The 19673-nt window shown below is 33.9% G+C and overlaps 2 protein-coding genes and 1 pseudogene across 2 annotated transcripts; all 3 read right to left on the reverse strand.

Annotated features, from left to right (window-relative positions):
- Window positions 1-4720: 4720 nt before the first annotated feature.
- Window positions 4721-8295, reverse strand: LOC145032119 (protein LONGIFOLIA 2-like). The gene is made up of 5 exons (XM_078980811.1): window positions 7733-8295; window positions 7536-7588; window positions 5910-7442; window positions 5664-5814; window positions 4721-5581 (listed from the first exon to the last, which is right to left on the reverse strand). Exons 1-5 carry the CDS (start codon window positions 7890-7892, stop codon window positions 4866-4868), a joined length of 2613 nt encoding a protein of 870 aa, XP_078836937.1. The 5' UTR covers window positions 7893-8295; the 3' UTR covers window positions 4721-4865.
- A 1018-nt stretch (window positions 8296-9313) lies between these two features.
- On the reverse strand, window positions 9314-10008 carry LOC145030253 (AP2/ERF and B3 domain-containing transcription factor RAV1 pseudogene; annotated as a pseudogene).
- A 5769-nt stretch (window positions 10009-15777) lies between these two features.
- On the reverse strand, window positions 15778-16346 carry LOC145029218 (large ribosomal subunit protein eL39z/eL39x). Its single transcript, XM_078977821.1, has 2 exons — window positions 16205-16346; window positions 15778-16103 (listed from the first exon to the last, which is right to left on the reverse strand). The coding sequence occupies exons 1-2, from the start codon at window positions 16205-16207 to the stop codon at window positions 15951-15953; spliced, it is 156 nt and encodes a 51-aa protein (XP_078833947.1). The 5' UTR covers window positions 16208-16346; the 3' UTR covers window positions 15778-15950.
- Between the last annotated feature and the right edge of the window lie 3327 nt (window positions 16347-19673).

Consider the following 19673-nt stretch of genomic DNA (forward strand, 5'->3'; position numbering starts at 1 on the left):
AAAAATGCTATCTTGATTATGGATATTGGACCATGTTTGAGTTTGAGCCCTTATTATGGGACTTGTTGGAAAAAAAAATTAGATTTTGGGTCCCATTGAGACATGAAAACGTGTAAAATTACAAACTTTATGAGTTAAGGACTTAATTTCAAGGTTTCCTAAGGTTTGAGAGCCAAGTGCTTAATGGATTAAGTCAGAAATGAGTTTTTGAAAGAGCACCATTACACTGAGCATAATTAGTTGTACACCCCACGTAGCGGATTTGTGCCCCACCCCAAGTGATCAAGCGTACGCCGAGCATACGTGGCCAATGTGCTATTTTTAGTTCCGGACCCTCTTAAACCATTTGGACTTTGGGGCCTCGGTCTTGGGCTTGATTCGATTTATTGGGATTATTTTGTTGGATTAAGGATTTTCTTTAAGGGTTGAAATTATTTGTTGTGCTTGCCTTGTTGTGCATGGGATTTTAGTTTTGGGTCTTAGTGGACCCAATGGGCTTGGGCCATCAGTGGGGCCTGGTTAGTTGGACCGTTTTTGGGCTTAGTGCTTGGGGTTACCTCTGGTTAATTATTAATTTATGGTTTGGTTATTTGGTTCAGTTTGTGGGGCCGATTCACAACAGCTGCAGCAGTTGTGGGATTTGTTTGTCATTTCATGTGAGTTTTCCTCACTGTACTTATAACATATCAACAAATACTGGCATCGGGCCCTGCTCGGCATCGAGCAAAGCTCAGTATACATATAACATATCAACAAATACTGGAGAAGTCACTAAGCTTTATACTTACAGTTGTGGATTAAACATTTTGCAGGTTGTTCATGAGAAGAGCTCAACGGGACTGTACACAGGCATCGAAGATGTTCGTTTCTGCGGTTTTGTAAATTTAACTCTAATATTGTATGGTTTAATTTAAAACAATATATGTAAATGACTTTTGAAATAATGGTTTTAATTGGTTAATCTATTTAATATATCAAAACTCTCCTTTGTAATTTTCTGGACGTTACAATATATATATATATATATATATATATATATATATATATATATATATATATATATATATATATAGTGTTCGAAGACGAAGTCAAAGTGATCAATTAGGGTTCGAGAAAGGAAGACGAAATGATCGATTATGGTTTAAAAACGAAGACAAATTACCATCTTTATGCCACTAAGAGGTTATCTGGAGACCGAGCATCATGATAGGACTAAAATTCCCCTCATATGAAGGGCATGCGAGGAGAATTAACGAAGAAACCAAAATGGTAACTAAGACATGGGCTAAATTGTTATACAAACCAACAATAAGGACTACTTTTGACAAAATAAAGAAAAATGATTAAAATTGCAAAATTATGTCAACCACATAGATCATTTCTGTAATTTATCATTTTGTAAATCATGTTACAATTTTTTGCACTTAATAATTTATCTTTAACTTATTTTGGAGAAAAAGACAAAAATAATCATATTTCTTACTTATTTTCCTTAAAATAGCCAATAAGAAATTTTCAATTTTGAAATCGTAGATGAAGGAAAGTTGTTTACGATTTCGTTATGTTGACAATGAATTCTTCTAATTATTTTCCGTTTTTACAGGTATTTATCGCATATGGCATATGGCAAGAAGCACACCTCTTGGGAGTCACTTGAGACTCTCTAAGAGTCAATCCAAGAAGACTGAAGAAGGCAAAGCAGAAATGTCGAAGGTCCTTTATGCAACATCCGATCTTTTGAGGTATTATTATTTTATTTAAAAATTAATTTCAAAGAATTCTACCCTACGATGGGCGTAGGATAGACCCCCATGTTAAGCATATGAGGGAGTTTGGACGTGGGGATTAAGTGACCTATGTTGGGCGTAGGTTAAGATACATTGGGCATCGGAGCGTAGAACCAAAACCCTAATATTTGGGGTTGTAAGCCTTATTTATAGGCTCGAACCCCTTGAGGCCCTCTCCATTCTCAACCTTCATCCTCCCAAATGACCTTCTTGAAACCCTAGTTACCGTTTATGAGTTTTGAGCTTTTGGAGTGCTTTGTGTTCACTTTTGAAGGAAGAACAGTATTGTGGAACCACTTGGGTGCTCAAATCAGTAGATCTGGAATTTGCATCAACTTATCCATCTCTAGAAGCTATAAAGTTTCTACTTTGATGATGTTTCATGTTAGATCTAGTTATTCTTAAATATTCCATGATTTTGTCCCCATAACCTTGGTTTATATGAGTAGCTACTCTAGACCATTTAATTATCATTTCCAGATATTTTTAGGGTTGTTAAGTCATAAAAATGAGAGCTTGGTCACTCTCATCCATCTACGCATGAGTTCTTGAGCAATAGATAACTTTAAGGACCTAGGTTTAGGTTTTGTGCTCCTTGTGACCATGCAAATGGATAAAGACAAAAACTTTATCCATTAAGACGTACATATGGTATAGATATGAAAAGATGAAGAGCTGAACTTCTATTTTAAGGACTTAATAATTAAGTTGGTCATCAAGAGGCTATGATAAGCGTAATTTGCCTTATGCTGGGCGTAGCCGAGATTTTGCCCATTTTACCGCCTTAAGCTCTACGCTGAGTGTAGAGCCTCATGTGCCGAGCATAGGTCGGCTGGAGCAGACCGTTAACTTTTTACCCATTGACCGTTAACTTTTTACCCATTGACCATTGACTTTAACCAAGTTTGACTTAAGGTCAAATTAAGGATTTTGGGTTGTAGATTGAGACTTGGTCCATGTTTGCTATATAGGTGACCTGTAAAGCTGGTTATCGGATCAATAATAATTACTGTTATCTTCTAGACAGCAAGGTGAGTTTTCTCACTGTACTTGTGGGTAGACGGCACCAATGTCAGCCCACTAGATTGTGTTATGTATCCTTGTGTATAGAATGTTTCTATGTTGCATTGATATGTTAGATTGGTAGATTTATATAACTAGATGTATTTTCTGATTATTGATTATTGTTTGAATATGTCGACATAGTATGGTTGGGTTGAGGCGGTACTGCTTTGTGATGTCGGCCTACAAACCCAGGAGCGGTCCAACTTTATGTTGCATGCTAGGGGCGGTCCAATATTGTGTTGTAGGCCTAATATGCACGCATTGTGTGTGTGTGTGTGTGTGTGTGTGTATATATATATATAGTTGTGGGGTATTTTGACTCACTAAGTTTTTGGTTATTGATTTAAATGTTTTCAGATATTTCTGATGATCGGGGCAAGGCGAATGCATGATCGTACACATCCTCCTATTGTTTTATGTTTTGAGATATTGACTTAATACTCTGATTTTTCTTGAATATTATTTCAAAGCAATGGTTGTTTATCTATGGGTTCCTGTGGAAATGCTTTTATAAAATAAAAATAAAAAAAAAAATCATGGTTTTTGGATGTTACACTTTATAAGTTGTAGTTGATAGTTTGATGTATGAAATTGTGCGTATTATACCATTGCTCATGCAGTGCAAGTCGTCAATAGATTTATGTCTAATCCATAAATAAATAAATAAATAAAAAAAAATCATTGAGAAGGAGTTAAATGGTTGCTTCACTGCTCGAAGGGAACGTTGGATGTCACCTTATGTTTCAAAAGGAAGACGATTGTCCTTGAAGGTTTTGACGATGTTGATTTAAGGGGTTATGTGGATTCGGTTAAAAACATTACGGGTTATATATTCATAGATAGGGGAACAACCATCAGTTAGATGTCAAGACTATAGAAGAGTGTTTCTCTTTCAAACATTGAATGCACAAGCCATCAAAGTGCTTATTTGGTTAAAGAACTTCCTATCGGATTTAGGCTTGAATCAAGAAGATTGTTGTTCTGCACTATGATAACCATAGTGTTGTTCATGTGGCAAAGAATTCAGTGCTTCATATTGGATTGTACCAGAAGTTGTCGGTTGTACTCTAAGTGGGAGATTGTTGAGATGTGGAGTTGATCTTAGCAATGATTGGTTATATCCAAAAGAAGCGAATACGGAAGTGCGATCCCAGTTCAAAAGCACAGTCTATATGTCGGTATTCCTAAGAGCTTCGAGAGTGAAGTAGTTTCTAGTTCTCAGCTTCGGAAGTGTCCATACAATCTTGGAGGACAAGTTTGACTTTATGCCAACATGTCAAAGCCATTGGCACATCCTAGAATTTTAGGTCAACGTCACTATAAAATATAAATACATGTTATTTATTGTAACTCTGATGTGTGATTGTGTGACAAGAGAGGGTATTATTGAGTGCGGTAAATACAACAATATTCTATAGCATTCGATTATGAATAAAAGAATCTTTTTAGTTTGCATGTGGACTTAACTTGATTAGACAGATGAAGTGATCCATGAAAAATCTTATTGTGTTCTTATTTAATCTTCTTAGCATAATCATTTGTATCATTGTCCTTGTGAGGTCAGAGGCAGCAGAGCCAAGATTTCTGAATAAAGAGGGCTTAAAAGCAATGTCCTTGTGAGGTGAGAAGCAGAGCCAAGATTTCTAAATAAAGAGAGCTTAAAAGCAACCAATTGTAGGGTTAACGAGGCTTAAAATAGACGGTCAGCTTTACCTATAAGGTTTGGCTGATTGTGGACTTGTAGTCCGATTCAAAGAGATGGGGGGAGTCAACACCTACTAGGTCCACCAGTGTGTAAGGTTGCATCTTAATACTTCATTTTGTACATGCCTATACTATAGGAAATAGTTTAAAGCAATGGAGTGATATACATAAATGCAGTCAATTAGTCTTGTACTATAATTTATATGCTTTTGCTTTGCAGATACATGCTTTCACTAATCTAAACTTGTGCTTCTATAGCCAGCAAAAGATAAGAAAATGAAAACTTAAAAGGATGACAGGATTCAACTTCTACATGGGAAACAATTGTCTACGATGTCTCACTGACCAATCTTGTACACTGTTTACTTGAGCATTCACAACCTCGCTGACCAAGTCTTTAAAAATCAGACGCTCTATATCTAACACTAGACCTGGAACCTCATAACAGTATTCCTCCCAATCTTGTGATCTCTTATTCACATCTGCATTTATGATGTTTATCACTTCATCATCATCCTCATCATATACGCCTCTCTTGGACTTATTTTGCAGACTGTCGATTTCTGAGCACACTTCTTTCAGTAGCTTGTCTTCATTCAAAATCCTCCCTTTAGGCCCAAAAGGACCTAGCATGCCTAATTTGTGGCCAAGAACATCGTTCACACTGTCAAATACCATTTTTCTTCTGATTTTGTCCTTGGATTTTGATTTGTGGTTGAAGTCTGTACATCCTTTGGTTTTCTCCAAAACATGGAACAACTCAGGGTTGATTAAACCACCTGTTGGATGAATCTGCACTATTGTGGTGATGCGAACCAGATCTTTTAAGAAACCTGAGGCTATTATTATCTCTCTTACATATCTTTCATCTCTAATTTCACCCTCACATGGAGTGTGATTGACACTAGCATCATCAGGCTTGGTGTTCAATAACTCGATTTGATGAACTAGATTCTTAATGTTTTCTAGTTTCATGCTACTGAACTCGGAATATTGTGCTTCTTCAAAGTGTAAATTCTCATCATCTGAAATGAGATAGACGTAATCTTTGTAAGCCATTAAAATAGAAATAAGGAAAGTGGCTTGATATATAGATAGGAAACGTACCATTAAAAGAATTGGATTTCTTCTTCACCGGAGATGGTGGGTCTTCTGTATAGAACGCATCAAGAACAGATACAGGACTTGGTTGTTCCATGGTATGTTTGGCATGGTCAACCATTGACTTCTCTTCGGTCAATCTTTCTGCTATATTACCCTGGAGAAAGATGACACGTGTTCAAAAGTAAGTATAAACATTAAGTGATGAGTTTGCATATGTTAAGAGACAATCACCGAAGTATGATCACTCACCCTGTGGTTTTCCTTCGGTCGAAATGGGCTATTCACCTCTTGCATCCACTCGGTGCTCATGACTTCTGAATCACTTTGTGAAGCCAAACTGTTGCTTTCTGATCGAAAGGAAACTGTATCACTCTGTTGACTAAAAGTTCTTGTTTCTTGCAATGTATCCATGGATTTGGCCTTCGGTTTTCTTGTTCTTGAGCCCACTTGCATACCGGGTTGCTTTCTGGTCCTGCTCAATTCAGATGAAGGTCCATGTAACAATGGCTTGTCTACACCATTCTTTGATCTTTGAATTCTTGGGCCCGGTGGTCCAGAATATCTTGAACTTGTGGATATGTAATCTGGAAAGTTTGAAGTTGACTTCTTATCTCTCCGGATTGAGTCTTTCAATCTGCCCCTACCAATGGAACTGGAATCTGAAGTTAGCGTCGCAGGTTTTATGTCGACTTTCAGGAATTCATGTTTCCTGGGAGGGCTAATTCCCTTGATGGTGGGGGAAACTGGTTTATGATCGTCAATGGTGCTGTTGTTGTCCAATGCATGATCTTTGTACTCCAACCTCCTTCGTGTCTTCTGCATTGCTTCTAGTATCTGTTTAAGGGCTCTGAGATCCTTCCCTGATGATTTAAAATCGTGTTCGGTCAACCGTTTCTCGATCGCGCCATAAATGGAAGGGGAAGCAGGTGCGGATTTTTCTGGATCTTCCTTACTCTTGAATGGTGGCTTCTGTGCGCCTCGATTACTACCCTCCTGCTTCCATGGAGCTGTTTCCAGTGGTATTCTTGTAATTACATGACCGACTCCCCTCTTTAGTTCCTCCTCTTTTCTTGATTTTGACTTTGAGACCGATTCTTGACTTAAGCAAGGTGTCTTCAACGTCGCACTTTCATCAGTGGCGGCTGTTAAGGATTCCAGACCCATCAACCTTGCGACAACACCTGATGATGGTCGTTTATTAGTTCTTGCGGCGCTCTCCATGTCACCTAGCAAGCTTCTTCTTGCATCAATGGCGGAATTACTGATACAGCTTTGCCTGCTGTCTAATGATAACCTTGGAAGCTCTTTGATCTTCATATTGGATTTCAAAGAATATCGTGATTCCCTTCCATCACATGACCTCCGTGTTGTCTCCTTTACTTCCTTGGGTGACCATGGAATCTCCCGCAGGTTTCGACCGTTTTCATCGGATTGACTGGTCTTTTTATGTGGGAATGGCCTTGGGGAATCGATATGCTTCATAGGAGGACCCACCATAGCTTTGATTGATACTACACGAGGTTCTCTAGTCATGGAATCCCTGACTACATCTCTGATATCAGGTGATTGTATAGAAAAATCTGGTTGTTTTCTGGTTAAGAATGGCGATGAAGAGGGTTCAGAGACGACACTTTGGCAAGACGACGATTGTTCTGTTTGAACCCTTTTACAACAATCTAAAGATGACAAAGCGTTAGATGAAGTAGAAGAAGACACCGAGTTTCTTGGTAATTCAACAGAGACTCTCTGCTTCTCTTTCATGGCTACCTTGGAGTTTTTTTCCTACAAAATTGTAAAAAGAACACCAAAATATTCCCATGTGAGCATTTTAGGCAAATTTCGATGGTTATTTCAGCTTAAGCTCACGTTGTTTACCTTGGTTTGCTCTGAAGGCTTGCTAAAGTCTTTGTCATCATTGCCACTTTGACCTAAAGATCAAGCAATTGGCAATTCGTTAAGACATGGAAAACCAAAACGATGATTATATATTCATGTAGTTCTATTGCTTGTTATTTATACTATTGTATATGGAAGTTTTGTTTAAGGTACAACTAGAATATTCATGGTGGTACCTGAAGGTGGAGGTAGCCTCTTCTGGTTGTGGCGGCGGCGTTGGCCAAGGAGATAACGCCGGTCAAACAGCTGAAAGATTCCATTCATGCATCCTAATTGCTTCTGTAACTCTTGTTTATCATCATCTTTTAAAGCATACACAACCTCCTTGGTAGCCATTTCCACCACCAGCGTCCACCGCTGCTAATTCCTTCTTCCACTCAACCAAATCAAGATGCAGATATCATTGAAAGATGCTTTACTTGCCCAAGTCGCTCTCTTTCTTTACTAAAATCTACAAAGATTGTTGCTTTTTAGGTTCTTGAAGAGATTTCATGTGATGGAATATAAGGTGGGATATTTTTTTTTGTGGGAATTGAATTGGGTGTCAAATTTTAAGAATGAGAGGGAAAATTGCTGTCATTTTTATATAATTTAATTTTTTGCAATTGTGGAAAGAGAGAGGATGTAGTGGGACAGATATGCACTGGCTTTCCGGTCTTCCATGTGGACAAAATAATGTGGGTAGGGTCTCAAGTCTGCCTTCTTCATGTGGTGTTTGTCAGGTGATGCGAGTTATAGTAAATTGCATGTATGCACTGGCACCTTCATGCTTCAAGTTCTAATCCCTTTTTGTAAGCCTTTCTCTTTTGCAAATTTACCAAACTATCCTTCGTGTTCTTCCCTCTATCAAAACCTTTTACTTTTCTTTTCTGGTGATTTAACGCATTTCCCTAAATATCATCAAATTTCTAACTTTTTATATTTATATTTTCTTTAAATCAATAAATACACTTTATATTCAATTGTAATAATTGGGGTGTATCATATTTTTCCACAAACCATATATCATAGTATTAGTAACTATAATTGGTAAAAGAAAATAACAACTTGATTGATTCAAATTACTAAAATCATATATCTTAATTTCTTTCTAATTTTCAATTGTAATAATTAAATACTAACAACACAACATATTTTTGCCGTTTAGTAAAGAAAGTAGTGATCAAAGGGTCAATAACCAAGCGGTACAGGATAACTCTTTCAATTGAGAGGTCATCGGTTCAAATCTTTTTGGAGACATAGATGGTTATTTAGGAATAGGTTAATTAATTAGTTTGCCGTTTCAAAAAAAAAAATAAAGAAATTAATGAAATAGTTCTTTTAGTTAACTAAAGAATGAACTTTTTAATTTTTTTTAATTTATTGTTGTAATAACCGTTGAAAATATCTAAATGATAAGGAAGGATTAGTTAAGAAAAAATAAATAAAAAGAAAGAAATAAAGAAAAAATCTATATTGAAGGTTAACTAGATATTATTTTTAAAGTTTGTAAGATGGTAAAATGTCAATGATTTTAATTTAGGGTAAATGTTATTATAGCTCATTCAATTATCATCATTTATCATATTTGGTCACTAAAGTATTTTTTTTGGCTCAATAGATCATTAAACTTACAACTTACATTTCTATTAAGTCATTTTCGTTAGTTTTTAATTGATCTTCCATTAACCGGTTATTATAATTTACAAGAATGGTCCCCATGATTTCAATTTCTTTTGTGGTCGGTCATTTACTAGCATCGTTCGTCATCTGCACCACTACCGTTCTTGAACATGTTGTAAAGTTGTTTGTTCTTGAATATTGGAACTACTTGACCCGTTTTTTGTCTTTCGATCGATGAAAAGTTGTTTGTCTGACCCCGTGGATCTCTGAAAGCTCACAATGTCACAAGTTTTTAATTTCTTTTCCTTCACGAATCAGCTCCAACCTTTGGTTAAAATGTAGCTCTGGCTACTATTAAATTATGAGTAATAAAATCACGAAATCTCCATACTTTCATCCCGATATCTTCGAAATGTAAAAGAACACCTTTGGAAGTGCTTCTGGTTTGCAACGGGAAGTGCTTCTCTACATGCTGCTTTGGTATCACTAACCGGTTCAGTTTTCCTATGTCGTTTGGGGGGGGGGGGGGGTGACTGTCTTCTTGAAAATTTGTTCCTGGGTGTTGACCAAGTTGTCACCCGATCTGAACTTGTTTATAAAAAGGGGTTTTGTTTAAGCTGTAGCTTCTCTTACTTTGTTCTAGTTCATCTTTGTATGTGTGTTTCCTCAACATATTGACGATCTCAGCTTTTGAATGAGAATTCAAGAAACTAACTTCCAACCCCACTTCATCGGTGTCAAGAACCATGTTGTCCCCACTGCCGATCAGTGGAGGCGTAGTCATCGGTGCTACAATTGTTGAAGTTGTTTCTGTAGTTGTGCTTTGATCATCAGTAGAACTTCCTTCCATTGTAATTAGTGTTCTTGAAGGAGAGAGCATGAAGAAGAATAAGGTTCTATATATAGAGAGAAAGAGAGAAATATGATGTATATGGATGGGGTGTAAGAGAAAGGTTGATTATAATAGTTGATGGGGTTGCCCAATGTGAAGGGTGGTGGTTGTCGGAATTGAACGGTGGTGACGTCGGTGATGAACTATGTTGGTATGGGACCAACCACAAAAGAAATTCAAATAATAGGGACCATTCTTGTAAATTATAATAACCGGTTAACGGTAGATCTATTAAAAACTAACGAAAATGACTTAATAAACATGTAATTTGTAAGTTTAATGACCTATTGAGCTAAAAAAATACTTTAGTGACCAAATAGGATTAATGATGATAGTTGAATGTGTTATAGTGACATTTACCATTTAATTTATACTACAGTTTACAATTAAAGATACTCTTGTAAACTATATATATTAACAATCATGGCCTACTGATCTCATGGTCAGTGACGGAGGTTATATAGGATCGGGGGTTGTGTCTCCGACCCTATATATATATATATATATATATATATATATATATATATATATATATATATATATATTAACAATCGCGGCCTTCCATTTTTTTATAATTAGTCTTTATGTATTAAAAAAGTTACATATGATGCCTAAAACTATAAATTTTGACTTTGATCCTCCTGTTCTTCAACTTTTATATATATTTTATTTTCGGCCCTTAAATCAAAACTTCAAGCTCCGTCACTACTCATGGCCTACCGATCTCATGAAAGCACTATGATACCAACACACTCTAATGGTGACGCATCACTTCTGGATTCTCATGTCCTCACATATATGCAAAAATGCAAAGACTTCCTTGTATAATTACATGCTGCAAAGACTTCCTTGTATAATTACATGCGATTAAGGTTTGAAAAGGCAAAATGGCAAAATGATGGAAAAGCTTTGATTGTAATAGCTTCCCAATAGGCAAGACGCTTTTTCAAAATTCAAATCATTTCTAAAAGCCATTATGAATTTTCAGAAATAGTCTCCCTTTAACGTTTCTTGCAGATCCATTATAAATCGTATCATTGCCATGTCCGTTTCTTCTTTTAAGTTTCTTGGTATTGGTGGGTTCATTTAGGCCAGTATCCTTAAAATACAACCTATGCAATAATGCAACACCATGGTCATTGGTTCTCAGCTTCCAAATCTTGAAACGACACCCTTTGTGGGGTCCACAACCCCGTGAAAAAGCTACCGGCGATATCTTCGGATTGGTAAGAAACGCCTATAAATGGTTAAGTTGGACCATTTCCCATTGGAAAGCACTCGTACCACAGGTACAAACTTGTACTTTTGCCTCAGTATATTTACTTTGAAGGTTGTACACAAAACTAGAAACGCATTAGGTGCCAAATCTCCCATCATCTTTATGCCATTCCATTGAAGTTTGAAGGTGTGCATTACATTACATATTTACATTTGTCATGTGCCTACATCTACCTATTTTTGCTTATAGTACAATGGCTTGCATGATTAAGGAGGTACAAGTCATGTTATGCACTCATGCATTGCCTGTATGTAACGATTTTATTGCATGAGTTACAAGTCATGAATCCTTTGACCAAGTAAAAAAGTAGTGATAAAGGTCATTTAAAAGTGTATTATTCGTGTTGTGGGCACATGATTGCACCTTCTAACTCCTAACATTTCTCTTCTCGATCCCCTACCCAATTACCATGTGGATTGACACGTTTTAAAGTGTTGTTTTGCAAGTCAAATCATAGGTGGCCATGGATGTCGTATCAAAATAAAATATAACATGTAATATAATACAAGATTCGACAAAAAAGGTTTCATAATACATCTTAAAATGAAATAACAAAAAAGAAAAAAAAAATCCAAGGATCATTATTGCAAAAAGAACTTTATTTGGGACACTAAAAATAATGGTCATGTGTATGTTCATGGGGGCTATCTATGCAGCTTATATAATTCATGAGTCATGACACGTAAGAGATAATCGTGTTAATTTTTTTTTTTTTTTAATTTATACTTTATTTATCTAGAACATACAATGTGTTTTCAGAAAGAGATATCGTTGCATGTTAACTTTATCATCGGTATTTATTATAAACTCTTATAAGATTGATTCTGATTTGTAAGTTTTCAAAAAGTTATAATTAATCAAGTATTATATGTAACTGTCAGACATTATATATATTTTTTAAAGGATGTTTACAAATAAATTAGTTAATATATTCTGCCATATGCAAAATATTCCTTCTTAAAAAGGACGTCACAACTCACAAATCATGTTACAGGTTTTTGAAGGGGATAACCTTTCGGTCACATGGTGCAAACTCCAAAGTCTTATAAATCTAAAATTGGGTGCTAACAAACATAGTTTAATAAAGAGAAAAAAAATAAACATGGTTTATGTTCCTAATTGATTATATAACAGCATGGTGCAAGGTAATGTAGTATATATTAAAGAGTGTTCAATCATAGATTAAAATTTTAAACGATTAACAATAACACATCTTATGAATATTTTTATTTATTTATTTATTTATTTGGATTATATGAGGCGTTGTATTCGATACAGGAGGTTCAGGGTTCAAATCTTGACACATCATTAACTTCTCACATGAAATTTGTGTGGGGTTGACCTCTCAAACCTTGGCATGCCAAAATATCATTAGGGATCTGAGACATAATTTGGTGTCCTAATATGGACGATTTTTGTATTTATAATAAAACATAAGAAATGAAATCTAAATTTTTTGCATTTAGCCAAAAAAATTGACAAATTTCTTAGACATATTTTAATGGGGTCTAAAGAATTTCAATTTCTTTAATTTTGTTACTGAAATTCACATTCCATTTCCTTCGAATTTCTTTGAATGAAAAACGGAAACGCTTGTCCCTCAAGGAACTAAAATCAGCTAAAAATTCACAACGAGGAATGCATAATTCCTTTTTCTTTCCGTGACAACCAAACAATATTTGTTTTTTCCATTCCAGTTTAATGCTTCATTTGATTATCCTCGATTACTTCATATGAAACGCTACCTTAGAGCATTTTGAGATATCAAATTGGAGATATCATCAAAAAATTTGAGTGATCAAATTAAGTGCTAGTTTTCAGTAAGAATTTTGGTTCTCGATTAAATGGCACGTCAATAAATCACATTTAACTTTCTCTTTTAAGTAAATATTCTGTTCTTCGTGTACGCTACACATTTCTTCGTTATTTCGTTTCCATTTGGTTATTCATCTGGAATGTAAACGTTTCTGTTACATAAAATTCCAATAAAACATACTTTTATAAGAAAATGTACGAATAGAATGGTTAGGATCCATCCATAATGTATTCTAATGGTTTTTATTATTAGTTTTTAAGAAATCAATAATTTATTTATAGAATGTATGATAAATCAGTAATTGAAATTTCCAGATAATACCAATAATGGGTTGAAAAGCACATGATGAGATTCCATAAAAAAATGGGATGATTGAAATTTTGGAATTTAGTTTTTGACATGCTTTAGCTTTATTGTGCTCTGCTCCTGTGTTTTTCTGATCATATGTGTCATATGATCATCTTAAAATTCAGGATCATGATCAGGATCCACCGTTCCGTACCTTTTCTTAATGCAGCAAAATCAAATGGATAGTGATGTTTTCATTTCAACAAAATCAAATTCATAATATAAGTTTAAAAAATAGAACAAACAAATTCTATCTTTCTTTTAAACATATGTTGTAATTAGTATGATTTTTTATTATTATTCAAAATTAGATATTCCACGACACATAACCATATACCTATATTCGAATTACTTTGTCCAAATAATGAAACCCACGAAAAGTTTAATATACTATTAAATTACTTATAGTTGTGTTTATAAATATCAAAATATGATACCATTAAATTAGAAGCTCTTTAATGTAACTAGTGATAAAATAACCACAATAAAAATCAAGTTTATCTATGATTACAACCTAAAACTTCAATATAAGATAAATAGATAATAGTTTTATGATGCAATCTAAACCACCTCATAAAAATATAACTCGATTTCTATTGTTTTTTTTTTTTTAATGTTTCAAAGGGGTCCATCCATTCATTTAAGCTGATTTTAACAGCTAATATAAATCTACAATAACAATTGAAATAATTAATCTTTTGGAATATTCTTCAAAAATCAAAATGATTAATTTTTCTAATCATGTTAATAATTTTGCTAGTTTTAAAATAGAACTGCTTGCGATCTTCCGAACTTACTCTAAAATAGTCGTTTACAATAACTTTTGTTAGTTTCAAAATGCCCCCACTTTCAAATTTTATTATTTGTGAAATACATTTTCAACAATTCGAATCTACATTCTTTTTTTTTAACGGCGGAATCTACGTTCACATTAAGAGTCGTTGGAATATTGTGAAAATATATGTGTTATCGAAAAATGAAATTTTGAGTATTATGGTTGTCATGATGGAGAACACGATTTTGGAGGAAAAAAAGTGTTGCGTTATTTACTAAAGAGTCCAACGGTTGACTGATGTATTGACTATTTGACTAGTCATTACTACTAACGAATTATACAAACTAATTTAATTACAAGTCCACAAAGTTATCGTAAGTGATATGATTGTGGTGATACAAATGATTTGACAAAACGAAACTTAATTTCAGTAAATAAAAAAAAAGTAACCTAACATTCTCACAAAAGCAGAGAACAAATATCGATGATATGAAAATTCAGTTATAATAGCAATAATATTGTGTCCTGGTTATACCATCATGTGTTTGTATGTATTAATTTTTTGCTTTTTAAAGAATAACAATAGCAATAACGAATTAAATATATATTTTAATTTTAAATAAAAGGTTAGGCTATGGAGCTTTTGCAATCTTTTGACGAGTCATCAAATCATACCAGGCGAAGGTACAAAATCTTTTTGTCATATAACTTTTCATGTTACATCATCTCTGAAATTATTATTAATCTTTTTCCAGATTATTAGAGTACATATATCTATTTATTGCTTGTTTACCAACTATTCCCATATTTATACAAACAGGTTGCAGAAAATTAGGTAATGGAATAATATCAATCATATCATATCCTCAACAAGATTATCGATCGCCTATTTATTTTACCAAAATAACCTAATGGGAAATTACAATATTATCCACCATATACATATGATAATATGGTTTAACTAACTAAACATGTTTTGATTTTGTTATAAATTAGAAATGTTGAAAAAAAAAACCTTATGTTTTTCCTGTCTTATTTATGGCCCCACAAGTTTAGTTTATATGATTTTTACTTTTTGAATCAATAAATTGAAATTAAATTTGAAATTAATATGGCCCCTCAAGTTTAGTTATGACTTATGATTATGAATTACTCTCTCTTAGGCCTGTTACTTATAAGCTATAGCCAGTTACATTATGAAGAAGAACAATGGAGTCTGCTAGAGGCCAAGTAAAATCACATCAGCATCAGAGCATATAATACTTTTATTTGATGCATGTATCAAAGTTGTTACAGCAGATGTACAGACTCAAGAGTAAGCACATTAAACATCTAGTAAATGCATTGCATTTAAGGATTTGAATCTGCGTGATATTCAGTTCAGAATCCTACTTTTATACACACATTTAAGACCACAAGAGTTTCAAGAAAGCAATAATCAACACAGTTACACAGGCCCCCCTTATTTCTCAGGCATTTAAGAGAATAAAGCAGGACTTCAAAGCAAAGTTATGGAAAAATTCAACATACTAAACTGACAACAAACTGATAGACATGGTTTCTGATTCCAATATGTCACAAAATTTGAATGTGAAACGATACATAATCAAGAATTCCAACTTTTTCTGTTGTATATCTTAGTCATTACAGATCAAATAAAAGTATAAATCAAGCTCCTGGATTTAAAACCCTAATTTGGTGCGGCGCCAGTGCCTGCGTTTAGCATTGTACCTGATAGTGTTGTCGGTGCGCATACGGATCCAATGAGGAATAGGCCTGTTCTGCCTCATCTTCTTCGCTAGCTTCTTCTTTATCATGAACGACTTGTGCGACGGCTGCAATCACAATTAACACAATTCATATGCGAAACAAATACGACATGCTAAATCGAAATATAGATTCAAAAATTAAAATCAACTGAAAATCTAAAAATTACCATGAGTGATTCTGGTCTGTAGGTGTATCTGCCGCCGCAGAAATTAGAAACCCTAGATTCAGCGAACTCTTTCCGGTCGGACTTTCACTTTGTACCCGGAGAATTATAACTCGGGTTGCTAATTTTGTTTTAAACAACTTTCACTCTTACCCTTTCAATCACCAATTTAAGTCACGTTAATCCCTTTTATATTTGAATAATTACATTGTTATCCACCTTTACATATATCTTCGATAAATTGAAAAAATATAGGAATCAAAACTCTTTTTGGTTTGATGAAAGGAAATGATATGATAATTGAATAAATCAAATAATGAAATAAACAAGGTATATATATATATATATATATATATATATATATATATATATATATATATATATATATATATATATATATATATATATATATATATATATAATATGACTGTCATGTATGTAATGTTAGGTATACAATCATCAAAATTGATTTCATTTTAATTAAACAACACATTTTTCTTTTATTGTTAGCTTCTTTCAATTGCCTTTAAACTCATATTATATTTGATTTCGTGATTCATCCCCAATATCTATCTATTTTGTATATGTATTTTTTGTTAGACCTCTAGTAGGTTTCAAAACTTCATTCAATACCTATCTTATGTATACTTGTATGGTTTTTCTATCATAGCTTATGGAAAGAGGTTTAGTGGGTTTTTTAATGAACATTTTCAATCTTTCAATGTAGTTTTCTATATTAAATTTCAATTTGGAGACCTATAAGTAGTTACTAAAATATTCTCATACATAGTTTGTGGTGCACAATTAAACTTATAAAATTCCATAATAATATATACAAAGCTTAGAAGAAGCTCTAATAGAGGATGTAAGAAAGATGGTAGAGAGATTTGATTGCATTTTATTAAAACTATGTAGTTTTTTATGGTTCTATATCTAGCATTAGGTACATGACAACCACATATTCCCTAAGCCATATATATATATATATATATATATATATATATATATATATATATATATATATATATATATATATATATATATGGAAAATGGAATATACATTACAGCCCCACCTAAGCTTAGGTACTAAACCTCTTGAAAATACATTGTTTTACTATATAAAGATTACGGTTAATGGATTCACGATTAATACTTCAAGATGTAAATTCAAGATCGACACAATAGGGTTTAGGGTTTAGGGTTTAGGGTTTAGGTTTAGGTTTAGGGTTTAGGGTTTCAGGTTTAGATTTAGGGTTTAGTGTTTAGGTTTAGGGTTTAGGGTTTAAGGTTTAGATTTAGGGTTTAGGGTTTAAATTTAGGGTTTAGGGTTTACATTTAGGATTTAGTAATGTTCACTTGGGTGAAGTAATAAACGATAATTAAGGAAAGAAAACAGGGATGGTAAAACAATAATGATAGAAAGAAATGTTGTGAATGATGATATATTTACCAAGTAAAACCAAACCGGGTATATCTAGCATGTTAAAACGACATATTTTAGAAGTTTAGTACCTAAGCTTAGGTGGGGTTGTAATGTATATTCCATATCCCCATATATATATATATATATATATATATATATATATATATATATATATATATATATATATATATATATATATATATTAATTCCCAAAGGGTTTAGGGAACAGTGAACTTTTCTACTTTTTGTTTTCGCCACAATATTTTTTTTCTTTTGTTCTTGTGGCGGAAGTTTAGAGTTTTTGGGTTCTACCACCATTGTCTTTGTTATGTGGATTAACTTATTTATAATATATTTTCTAATTTTTTTTATTGAGTATTAGAGAACAGTATAGTTTTTGTCTTTACAAATTTGCAATCGAGATACGGTAAGATTTTTCATAAAAAAACTTAAGTTTTTGTTTTCCCTTAATGTATTCGTGAAGATAAATCATCTTCTTTACCCTTTCTATTTTTTTTGTTTGCAGAGGGATATGATAACTATTTCACATTGAAGATACACTATAGTGGTGTCTTCACCAAGTCACCTGGAAGGAAATATGTCGATGGTACTGTATCATACGTAGATGACGTTGACACTGATTTATTTTCAGTCCATGAACTCGATGACATGGTTCGAGAATTAGGGTACAAAGGTGAACAAACTCTTTACTACCATTTCTGTATCCCTTAATTTCCCTTGGACCACGAGTTATTGCCTTTAGGTAATGACCAAGATGTTCTTAAATTGGTTTCGTATGTCCCTAAGCACAGACTTGTAAAGGTCTATATTGAAATTGGTCAGACTAGGGTAGCTAGTTATTTTAAGTCTCCTTCCAAAGTTGTTATTAAGGAACTGGAACCTGAGAGTGCGCCACCGGAACTTAATAGAAAAAAACCTTGTTGAAGAGAAGTAGGATCGTGTAGTAAAAAGCTTGAGTTAGACCACCCTGCCAACGATGTTGTTGACCAGTCACAGGTAATATATATGGATGAAAGTCAGGATCATTCAAAGACTATTGTTCCATATCTTATGTCTCAAGTTAGCCAATGAAGAAATGCCATTGATGTGAATGAAGGATTGATCATGGGGCACATAGAATAAGTGTGTAAGGGTAATTTAGGCAATCTTGCAGAGGAACCAATTTGTGAAGATATTGATGGACAACAAAGTGTAAGACTCGATGAATTTGAAGCATTTATAGATGATTATTCAACTTATGTTGTCTTTGATGCTGAATACAATGTACCAAACGATGAAGACAATCAAGTAGAAATGGAAATTCTAGAGGGCATGATAAGTGATGACAGCGGAGATGCTTTCTATAGTCAGAATGAAGATGGTGTTGATTATAGTGGAGATGATTCTGATGATAGTGACTACATTGTACATGAGTCTAACTTGCAATTTGATGTGGATGTAGACATGAGTGAATTCCAAAGTGTCGTGGATGTAGATGAACATGGAATTTTAAACAAGCAAACCGAAAGTATAGGTAATGACATAGTTGATGAAGAGTTGGAAGTTATTCGAAGTGGTGACTATCAGTATGCAGGATTTTATGAAGATGAAAGGACAAAAATGCTTAAGGAGTTAAGTAGGTCAACTCCATGCTTACATGGGGAGATCCATTTAAAACCATATAGGGTGGGGCAATGTTTCAAAACAAAGAAGGAAGTTGTGGACTACATGCATGCACATGCTGTAAATACAAGGAGGTCCATATACTTAGCAAAAAATGATAAAATCAAGATAAGGGTCAAAGGTGGAGGTGTTGTGGGCCAATTTACTGAAACATTTCAATGTGATTGACCATCAACTAGAAGTAAGGTAAAGTGCAAAGGATAATCTACTGAAACAGTTGAATGTGGTGGGCCATCAACTAGAAGTAAGGTAAAGTGCAAGGGAAAAAATGTGATTAGTAAAAAAGGAAAATGTCCTTGGGCAGTCCAAATCTCGAGGCCAGATGAGAATAAGGATTGGTTGGTGAAAACAATACATGATGTCCAT

This window comes from Lactuca saligna, chromosome 2 (genome assembly GCF_052625555.1).
Source record: "Lactuca saligna cultivar CGN05327 chromosome 2, ASM5262555v1, whole genome shotgun sequence".
Lineage (NCBI taxonomy): Eukaryota > Viridiplantae > Streptophyta > Magnoliopsida > Asterales > Asteraceae > Lactuca > Lactuca saligna.